Below are 10882 nucleotides of genomic sequence, written 5' to 3'. Positions count from 1 at the left end.
CTCCTTCCCTTCTGTTCTAGCCCCTTAGATCCAGAAGCCTAGAAAATTCTTCTCTTGGCTTCTTCCATCTCTCCTTCTCCTTTACCCGCCTCTGTGCTCACCACCCCTACCCTGCAGTTGAAACTGCTCAGGAGTCCACTCGCAAAATCAGACAAAGCAGAACAATACAGACCCAGTGACACACGGGCCCAGCATAACCAGCCAGACAGGGCCAGAGAGCACCAGGGTCAATATGTTCTAACAGAGTCTGGGATAGATGTAGTCTCCCCAAGGGTTCACAGTCCACAGTGCAATATTAGCAAATCGAGCAAAATGATTATTTGCTCTCAGCCTCCCAACGGGCATTCAACGCACAGTCTGATGTAATGAGCCAGTGCTCAGTGGCGCTTCCTCCCTATGTGCCCCAAAGCCCATCCCTGCAAATGTCCCCCAGGCTCCTGAGGTCCATATGTCCAACCCTGGATATGCCACCTATACTCTCCTGCTGGACTGCTGGCACCTGCCATTCCACTCTCTGTGCCATTTGCTAGCTCCTCTGTCCCTTAGGAGGGTCAGCAAAGGGCCCGGGGCTGGAGGGAAATACAGGTTCAAACCGGGGTCCCAGGCCCCCGAAGTCAGAAGGTGGAGGCACTGTCCACACTCCTTCCTGTCTTGCTCAGGGTGATGCCCCCTACACACACACACACACACACACACACACACACACACACACACACAAACATACATAATCACACACTCTCCAGGGAACATGGGTCTGGAAACACTGCTGTCCTTGTCCTCTGAAACATTGTCTCCGGGAAGAAGGCCTTGTGCTCCCAGAGAGAAAGTGAAGATGTTTGGCCCCTGGTGTCACGGGAGAGCTACGGAGGCCCACAGGAAGGACCCTGAGGGGCTAGCACAGCCTACCTGCTCTGAGACCAGGTTGAAAAGCTTGTTGCTAACTAGCGCAGCCACCAGAGGGCAGCCAAGGCCACCAGCAGGCAGAGGGCACGGAATGGCCTCCCTAAGTGAAGGCCAGCTGGCTGTAGGGACAGCTACGGAGGCTCCCTGCCAGGAATCTAAGATCAATCACAGAACGAGACTGTGTGAGGAGGTGTCTGTGTCTGAGCCAGTGTGTGGTTGTAGAGTGGGAACAGACAGGTGGACAGAGACTGAGGCTCAGTCCCTCACTTCTTGCCTCTTTGCCGCCCTGAGCACAGCCCTGTGCTGGGAGCCGAGAACCCCGAAAAGGAAGTGACCCCTTCAGGCCTTTGTGGAGCTGTTGGCCTGAAGCTGGAATAAAGAAATCAATGTTAAAGCAACACCGATGGGATTGGAGGGCATGTGACAAGTGTGGGAAGAGGAGGAGGATGGGGACGGAATATAGTGACCTGGACATGGATGAGGGCAGAGTAGGCTCAGGTACCTAAAGAAAGCCCCTACCTCAGGGCAGCTGGGAGATGGTGACATCTAGGCTGAGCCCCGCCCAAAGTGCCTTGTGCCCCACTAACATTCCCATCTTGCCCCCACCGTCATGCAGGGAAGACGAGACAGAGCCCATTTTCTTGGCCAAGGAATGGAGCAGCTACAAGTCTTTGTGCTGGAAGTGGCCCCAGAGGTTGCAGATCCTCAGACTCTAGGCCTTAGGCACTGTGTGTACCATGGGGATGAAAAACTGGAGGAGAGGGGGCTGGGGCAACAGTATAGCAGGAGGGGCACTTCCCTTGCATGTGGCTAACCTGGGTTCAATCTCGCATACCCCATGTGCTCCATGTTTCCTTGAACACCTCAAGGATCCCTAACCAAAGAACCAGGAGCAATCCCTGAACACAGCTGGGTGTGACCCAAAAACACAAAGAAAAAATTTTAAAAAACTGGAGGAGAGTCAAGCTAAGGAGGGAGTCACCAGCTCTAGAAAGGAGACAGTTGCCTCTCTGCACCCAGAGCAAGCTCTGATGGGTCGAGCCAACAGACTCATCTGTGAGGCTTTCTGGGGAGTGAGTTGACCTTCTGGGTGCATCAGCCCCACCTCTAACCTGGGCAGAGAGGGGAGACTCCCCAGCAGTAAGCTTGATCTCCTTGAAGACTGACAGCCAAGCAGTATTTCTGCTTCTGTAACTGGGGTGGGGGGGAGGGCATTCTAAAAACCATCTCAAACCCATGACACCAGAATACATCAAATACATTGAGGACATAGGCAGAAGTCTCCAATATACGGACCTCAGGGGATTCTTCGGTGATTTGATTCCAGTAGGGAAAATAATAGAAATAAAAATAAACAGATGGGCCCACATCAAATTTAAAAGTACACAGCAAAATAAAATTTAAAAGACACACTTCTGAATGGGAGAAAATATTTCCACACAATTCATCAGATAAAGGGATAATACTCAATACACAGCTCAATAGCAATGAAAAAAAACAACAACTCCATCAAAAAAATGGGGAGAGGACAGGAGCAGACATTTCCTAGAAGAATATGTTTGGGTGGTCAGTAGGCAGAAAAAAAAGTGCTTATCATTTATCATCAGGGAAATAGCAATCAAATCACAATGATATATCTTGCACACAGTGAAAATGACATATATGTACACATTATATATAAACACTGGAAATGGGCCAGAGACAGTTAAGGTGTTTGCATTGCACGTGACCAACCTGGGTTCAATGCCAACATTATTTATGGTCCCCTGAGCCTCTCCAGAAGTAATTCTTGTGTACCAGTAAGCCCTGAAGCACTGCTGGGTGTGGCCAAAACAAAACAAAACAAAAAATGATAAACAACCTGTGTAGGTGGGAATGTAGGGAGAAAGGAACCCAAGTCCACTGGTGATGGGAATGTCATCTGGTTTAATGTCTATGGAAAACAATACAGAGATTCCTCCAGAAAGTAGGAATGGAGCTCCCAAAGGACACTCCGCTTGCAATTCTTGGCATCTACCCCCAAACACAATAGTATTTGTTATGTGCACCTATTTTCATTGCAGTGTTTTAGTACAAAAGCTAGGTAGGAAACAACCCAAATGTCCAATGATTGGTGATCAGATCAAGAAGCGTTGGTTCATAGACACAATGTGATATTCTGCAGCTGTAAGAAAAAGATGAAATCCTGGAGGTCACTGCAACATGGGTGGGACTGGAGGGCATAGTGTAAAGCAAAATAAGGCAGGTTGTGAGGGAGGATAAATACCTCATCTGTGGTTTATAGAGAAAAGAACCAGGGCAGAGACTGTTCTCAATGATGATACTAGCTTTGGATTCCAAACACAGGTTACCGAGCTTGGAGGAAGAGATGGAAAGAATGAAGAGGCAGACTAGCAGTGATGTAAAAACAGTGGTGGAAGGTCTTGGGCATTTTGGAGGTGGTGGGGTGCAATAGCTTTGCACATCAAGACCCTGGACATTAACATCATTGCAAGCATGTCACCTAAACTATCGTTTTTAAAAGCTAAGTTTTTTTTTTAAAGAAAATGGTTAAGTTTGGCTTCATGAGTGTAGCACTGTAGCACTGTCATCCCATTGTTCATCGATTTGCTCGAGAGGGCACCAGTAATGTCTCCATTGTGAGACTTGTTGTTACTGTTTGTGGCATATTGAATACACTGCGGGGAGCTTGCCAGGCTCTGCCATGAGGGCAGGATACTTTCCATAGTTTGCCGGGCTTTCCAAGAGGGACGGAGGAATCAAACCCGGATCGGCTGTGTGCAAGGCAAATGCTCTACCCACTGTGCTATCACTCCAGCCCTTAGAAAACGATATCCTAGAAAAAAAATATTATCCAACCACCTGGTCCGACAACAGGTGAGTAGAGAGCACACACACACTGACACACACACAAAGACACACACGGACACAGACACACAGACACCCACAGACACACAGACACACCACACACACACACACACACACACTGACACGCACACAAAGACACACACGGACACAGACACACAGACACCCACAGACACACAGACACACCACACACACACACACACACACACACACACACACACACACACACACACACCACGACGACCCGGCACTTAGCCGGCAGGAGGCAGCATCGGGGCGCAGTGGACCGGGCGGGGAGCCGGGAGCAGGAAGGATGCGGTGCTGGGATGTGGGAAGAGCCGGAGAAGGAGGTTACCAACGAAGACGGAAAGGGGGTGGAGCAGAGATCGATACGGGCTGGCAGAGCCGGAGTAGACGGGCCGACTCCAGAGGTCCCACTGCGGGGTGAACGGGGCACCGAGGGGCTGGAAGGTTCTTGAGCCACTTGGGGGTCCCTCCCCCTCGTCTGTCACTCAGATCGCTCCGAATCCCCTCCCGCCTCGGGCTCCGCCCCAGCCCCAGGCTCGGCTCCCAGCCCTGCGCCGCCCCCGCGCCCCCCGGGACTGGCTGTGCTGCGCCGATAGATGATGGGGGGCCCAGCTGGTGCGTTATCAGCCTCCTCCAGGAGCGGGCCCGAGCCGCTGCGCGGCTGCCAGCCTGAGATTAGGCCCACGAGGGCCATTAAGCGCCCCCTGCCCCGGCCCAGCCTCCTCTCCCCCCTCTTCTGGCCAGGCTGGCAGGTGGGAACCGGCGATAAGGGCCGGGGGGCTCAGGCACTCGGGGGCCGGGGGCTCTGTGCCCCCTGCCCCTGTCAGGGCTGGGACTCGAGGTGCGGGGGGGGGGGCACTAAGGTCAGGGCCCGCCGAGCACCTGGAGGGGCCCCCAGAATTCGCAGCGTCTTGCCAGCGCGGAGAAGGGCTGGGGAGGTTGCTAGAGAGGAGCAGAATAAAGGACCCCTGCTAGAGCGAGCTCCCAGGTGAGGGCGTGTCTGCAAAGGAAGAAGCCGGTGCCTGAGCAGCGCCCCTTAGGAGCCCCTCACTCCTACTTAGCCAGGGGCTAGTCACCTGCTGGAGCTCTGAGCTAATTGGCGAAGGCTTCCTAGAGGCAGCGGAGACTCAGACTCGGCAGGGTCAAAGAAGAAGATTCATCTTTCACCTGGCACAGGTGCACAAGAAGGCTTCCACACACTTGAGCGGAAGTCACAGAACAGCAGTCACCTGTCCTGGGCTGGAGCCCAGAGAGGGCGGCTACTGCTTCCAGGTCACACAGCAGAGGAGGAATAGGCCGTGAGCCAAGCCCTAGTCACTGCCTGCTTGGGGCTCTTCCCTCAGTGATATGGAAGGTGGTCGTTTGGACTGGGTGTTGGGGGAGTCACCCCGCGGTGGAGAGCTGCTGGGTCTGGAGGTGCTCCTGGACTCTCTCCCCAGACAGACTTCCCGGGAGAAAGAGTCCCCCAGGTGAGGGGGCTTTGAAGTCTGCACCCGCTCCCCCTCCTGCTTCCTTCCCTCTGGGGCCCAGTTCTCTGACCCCCACCCCCTTGACTAAGTGAGTAGCATGAAGTGGGGCGGGGCAGGCTAAGCTCAGAGAGTGCAGTGACCCTCCTGATCACAGTAGTTCACCCAGGAACCCTGACTCAGGTCTGGGATCCCTGAGCGCCAGCGTCCAAAGCCTCCCTGACCTACAGAGAGGCTGGGCGGGGCACCCCAAGGATGGGGGGGGGCGCTTCCTGCGGCTTCTGTGACCAGTGGTGGATAAGCCCCACCACCACCAGCAGCAGCACCCTGTGACCAGGAACCCGACCCTGGAAATCAGGGCAAGGGTGGGAACTCTCTGCCTGGAATGGGGGGAAAGCAACTGAGCTCCCCCGCCCTGCAGGAACCCCCAGAAAAGGGCTTCTTGGGGGCTTCTCAGGGCCCCGGCTCTGGACTCACCATGGCTCAGGAAGCAAACCCGGGTTCAAGGGACTATGAGGGCTGTTGCCTCAGCCCCAGAAGTACAAAACATCTTTATTTCACAGAAATAAGGGCTTTTCCACAGGCAGGGGAGGGGAAGGTGAGGGGCACTCTTCGGAAGGATCTTCTGAGTTGGGGGGACCCCCCCCAGGGCCACAGTGGACCCCTCAGGAGTGCCCACTGTGAATTCCAGCACGTAGGGAAGGGCCTGGGGCTGGGCTCACATGGGGGTGCTCCGGACCTTGCCCTCATTCTCCAGAATATTCTCGTAGGCGTTCACGTGCTCACTGGACCTGAAAGAGCAGGACAGGGTCAGTGTAGCCCTGCCCGGGACAGCCCCGGCTCCCCAAGTCAGTGCGCACCCCTCCATGGATCCTGTCCCCCACCAGCTCCCACACTCATCTCTTTGCTGAGTCCCCTTCCACCCTGAGCCCTCTGCACCACCCCCCAGTGAGGTCCAGTGCATCCCTGAGCCCCCCAAGTCCCATTCCCCTCCCCACACTGGGGCTTTCTGTGCCCAAGAGCCCAGCAGTCATCAGAGCCCCCATCCTCACCCCTACCCTCTCTCGTCATGCCCCTCCTCCCTGGCCTGGCCCCAGGGAGCCCTGGAGCACCTCACCTGAAGCCGGCAGCCATGGAGGAGTACCTGCCGGCCGTCCCGGCCAGCACCCCGTCTGCTTTGTCTCCGACAGTCATCACCATAGTCACCGGTTCCCTGGGAAGAGGCCTCATCAGTAGGACCCTCGGGCCCTGTTCCAGTTCTCCCAGGCCTGGCGCCCTCACACTCCCTCCCTGACCCATGTGGGGCTGGGGGCTGGGGCTGGCAGACACCCCTCTCCCCTAAGCCCCTGCCTCTGCCCCCTACTTCCCTCTGCGTCAGTCCCCAGCCCTGGGGTTCTGACCCCCATTCCCACAGGGTGTGCAGGACAGGCCAGTGGCCATGGTGGCCACGGAACCTACGGAGGCAGAGTCTGTGAAACAGGGGGATGTTTGCATGGAAAGGGTCTCCTCTGTGTGTGTGTGTGTGTGTGTGTGTGTGTGTGTGTGTGTGTGTGTGGTGGGGGGGTGTGGTGTGGGGTGTGGTATGTGTGTGTGTAAGAGTGTGTGTTCACATTCCACCTCTGGACAGGACCCTCCAGTGGATCTTAGGATCCTTCACAGGCCTCCCACAAACCCCTCAGACTTAAGAGGACCCAAATGAAAGCAGCTCCTGCTCCAGGCCTATCCCTCCTCCTGCTCTCCAGGCCTCCTCCATAGCCTTGAGCCTCTCCCTCCCTGCTGACCCCAAAGCCCCCTCCTCTCGGCTCCTGCAAATCGGCGAAAGCCTCTGCGAGGGGCCCCACTGCTCCCCCCAAGTCACCTGTTCAGTTCTCCCTGGCTGGTCTGCAGCTCTCCAGCCCACTAAGTCTTCCCTGTCTACTCCCCCTGTATCCTGTGTCCCCTGAACACTGCCAGGCCTCAGGCCCCAGAGGAGAGGAGCAGCAGGGTGGGGGGCAGCGCCAAATGCCCCCCATGCCTGCCTCCAGCTCTCCCTCTCTCAGGCAACCCCAGGTCCTGCTTCTGTGGCTGCCATTGCCCATCTGGGGAACCTTCACATGGGTGCAGGACACTGTGCTCACAGGAGTATCTATGCCCCCAGGCCCCTCACAGCTAAACAGGCCCTTCCCTTCCTGAGGCCCTGCAGTCCCTCAGGCCCCCAGTGGCTCTCAGACAGCTCCCCTGAGAAAGCAGGAGAGGACAAGACCCAGAATTCACAGCTAGGAGCACTTCCTCCTCCCGACAGCCTCCAACCTGGGGCCGGCCCAGCCCACACCCCACACTCACGGCTCTTCCTGGCACCAGAAGCGATTGACAGCAAAGGCTATGGCCACGAGCACCAGGAACACGGCGACGGCAATGAGTCCCTGCATCCATGGCTGCAGGCCCCCCAGGCCTGTGGAGGAGACGGGCTGCAGCAAGCCGGACCATGGCAGGGTACAGGGGGCAGTGGAGCAGGGCAGCAGGGGCCCCTGCCCCAGGGGCTGGGCCTGAGTCACAAGCCCAGCCAGGTGCTGGAGAAATAGCACAGTGGGGAGGACGCTTGCCTTGTATGTGCCAGACCTGGGTTCAATTCCCAGCATCCCATATGGTCCCCCAAGCCTCGCCAGAAGTGATCTCTGAGCACAGAGCCAGGAGTAAGCACTGAGCGCCAGCAGGTGTGGCCCCAAAGCAGCAACAACAGAACCCGCCACTAGTCAGCCAGCTGCCAGGACCCAGGAGACATGGGGGACCTTTGTGAGGAAGGGCTGTGATTAGGGGAGACCAACTCTAGTCAGGGTCTGAGCCCCACTCCCCACTCAGGCCCAGGGACCAAAGGACACCCCCCTGAACAGCCCACCCCACCCCTGCCTGCCTGTGGGTGCGGTCCCCTCCTCCAGTCTCCTCATGGGGGTGACTCGGGACACCCTGTGCTGATGGCACCCACAGGCATCTGGAAGATCCTGTTCTGTAACCGAGATTTCTCTGGTGCTGGGAGGGTGTGCGGGCAGGCGCGGCTGCCTGCCTGAAGGTTGTCAGGGGTGGTAAGAAAGGGGAGCAGGGTCTTCTCTGGGTCTCCTCTCGGTTATGGGGGCCAGGAGGGAGTCTCAAAGACCTGGTTCTCTACCTCTGCTCAGAGGGCTCCCCTCCCCCCCACCACCCTGCTGTCTCCGGGCGCCTGCAGAGGACAGAGATCAGCAGGCAGCATCCCAGAGGCTTCTGGAACTCCTGCCTCCAGGTCCCTTCCTCAGTGCCATGCTGTCGTCTGGGGGCTGAGGCGGTGTCTCTAGGCAGCAGAGTTTCCCGAGCACCACACAGGGGCCAACCCAAGCACTGCTGGGTGTGGCTCCAAAGAGAACCCGCCCTCGCCTCCTTCCATGAGGGTCCCTAATGCCTGTCAGCCCTGCAGGGGCTGGGGTAGACTCTGTCCCTTCTCCGAGCTCTCTGGGCCTGGCAGGGACTGGGCAGGAGAAGGGGATCCAGGGCTCTCAGCCTGGGTCAGGCCACCCCTTGCCTATGAGCCTGAGCACCACAAGGTCCAGAGAGATTACATCAGGCTCTTCCATGGGCCCCTTAGGTGTGGCCCAGCCATTTCTCCAGAAACACCGATCAATAGTCCAAGCCTTGAGCATCAATAGTAGTGCTCAAGGATTGAAAGTTTGGGTTCAAGGCCTGAGGGTGCCCCAGAGTCTTCCTCCTGACCCCAGGGCCTGGGCTGTGTGCTGCGGAGAGAGGGATCAAGGCCTGGACCCTGCTTGAGCTGCTCTGAAGCGACCCAACCTCCAACCTTCAGGCTCCCAGGACGGCTTTGGAGCCCTTTGCACGCGAACTCAGAGCGTCTGCAAGTGGCCAGTCTTCTGGAAACATCTTTACCAGCTCCTCTGCACCAAAACCCCACTTGTAGAAAGCCCAGACCATGGCTACGGGGGTAGCCCCTGCAGGGGGAAGGGAGCCAGACCCTGGGGGTGCCCTTCCCTGGAGCAAAACCTTCCCACACTCTGGGAACTGCTGTGGGAGGTGACCAGGCAGGTTTACTGTCTCAGAGATGGGTAGTGAGTCACTCAAGGTCACACAGCAAGAGAGAGGTAGGGCCAGACGAAAGAGTTGAGAGCGCCATGGTGGGGCCACCCTGGAGCCCGGGAACTAAACACCGAGGACTTAGGACTCGTTAAAATGTGACAGCATCAGCCTGGAATGAGCCTCCCAGCAGCCACCTGTCAGCCCTGAGCCCCTGTTCTGGGGACCCCTCATTCTCCATCCTACATCCCCCCATCTTGGGTCTCAACCCTCCCCCCAGCCCCCAGGCCCCACCATCTCCCAGCTGCCCGCTTCACGCTCAGGAGAAACAAGTCTGACAGAACGCTGGCTCAGAATTCTACCTCTGGAGCTCCGCCTGGCCAGCCCAGCCCAGGGCCCCCTCCTTCTGACTAGTTTTACAGGATCAGGGTGTGAAAGGGAGCGGAGAACCAGCCCGGAGCCCCTGCCCAGCCACCCCCCCCCCCCCCCGCCAGCCCTTCACCCCCCCCCCCCCCCGCTTCCGCCACAGCTCTCCCATGAGCTACCTTGCTGACAGCTGGCAGGGGCCACCACAGTGAGCAGGCTCAGCAGGACCAGGGTGAGGGTCCCCATGGCAGTAAGCAGCTCCTGGCCTGCTCCTGGCAGCTGGGGTCCGGGCACCTGTGTGGGGAGATCAGCTGACTCTCAGGGTGGGAGAGTCGGTTGGGAAAGTGAGGGAGGAGGGAGGAGGGCAGGCTGTGGGAAGTGCCCGCCCTCCCTCCTGAGGTAATGAGTGCCAGGCCTGGCCGCCCTGGCCCTGGCCACTGCCCAGCCACAGGAGCTGGCACTGAGGTCATCACCCAAAGACTTTCTAAGGAAATGTCTAAGGCCCAGGGAATGTGGGGGAACCCAGCGCCCCACTGCCAGGCAGACCTCCCCGCAGTGCAGTTTTGGGGTCTGCCCCTTCTTCCGGGCAGAGGGGCAGGGTTCTGGGGAAAGGAGTGACACCCTGTGACACACTGTTGCCTCAGGCCTGCAGGCGCCCCAGAGGCGGGGCCTGCAGGAAGCCTGACTCTGGATGAGGGGTTTGCTGGTCTGGGAAAGCCCAGAAGCTATGGAAAGGCCAGATCAGCGCCCTCGGCCCCACATACAGTCTGGCCTAGGGCCTGTGCCCCACTCCTGGTCCCCCCAGCCCAGCCCCCACTCTAACTCCGCCTCTGAGCGGGTCCCAGCAGGGAAGGGCCCTGGGCTCTCAGCACTTCCTCTTGGCCCCACCCAGAGCGGGGTGGCACGCCCCTGAGGGAAGAGCCGGCTGGTCTTAGGGCTCTGTGCTCTCTCCGCTCTGTCCCTCTCGTCGTCCTGTCACCAGAAGTAAAGCAGAGGGACCCAGCCCTGATGATGGGGTCAAGGAAAAATAAAAGGTGGTTCTGAGCCCCTGGCAAGGCTGGTGCCCAGGGTCTAGGTGGGGGGCCTGCCCGGCCATCCCCAGGAGACAGAAAACAGAGGTGCTATGGACACCTGGCAAAAAAGAGCCCACAGATAACCTTGCCTCAGCGCTGCAGGAGCCCTGGAAGCCAGGGCCTGAGCTGGAAGCCCCCCCTGCCAGGGAC

The 10882-nt window shown here is 58.0% G+C and overlaps 1 protein-coding gene across 1 annotated transcript; it reads right to left on the bottom strand.

Annotated features, from left to right (window-relative positions):
- Positions 1–5839: 5839 nt before the first annotated feature.
- PDZK1IP1 (PDZK1 interacting protein 1) lies at positions 5840–9936 on the bottom strand. The gene is made up of 4 exons (XM_004620517.2): positions 9839–9936; positions 7584–7692; positions 6379–6474; positions 5840–6052 (listed from the first exon to the last, which is right to left on the bottom strand). The coding sequence occupies exons 1-4, from the start codon at positions 9903–9905 to the stop codon at positions 5980–5982; spliced, it is 345 nt and encodes a 114-aa protein (XP_004620574.1). The 5' UTR covers positions 9906–9936; the 3' UTR covers positions 5840–5979.
- Positions 9937–10882: the final 946 nt, after the last annotated feature.

Source organism: Sorex araneus, chromosome 5 (genome assembly GCF_027595985.1).
Source record: "Sorex araneus isolate mSorAra2 chromosome 5, mSorAra2.pri, whole genome shotgun sequence".
NCBI lineage: Eukaryota > Metazoa > Chordata > Mammalia > Eulipotyphla > Soricidae > Sorex > Sorex araneus.
The sequence above is the reverse complement of the archived record's forward strand: the minus strand, read 5'-3'. Positions and strand labels throughout refer to the sequence as shown.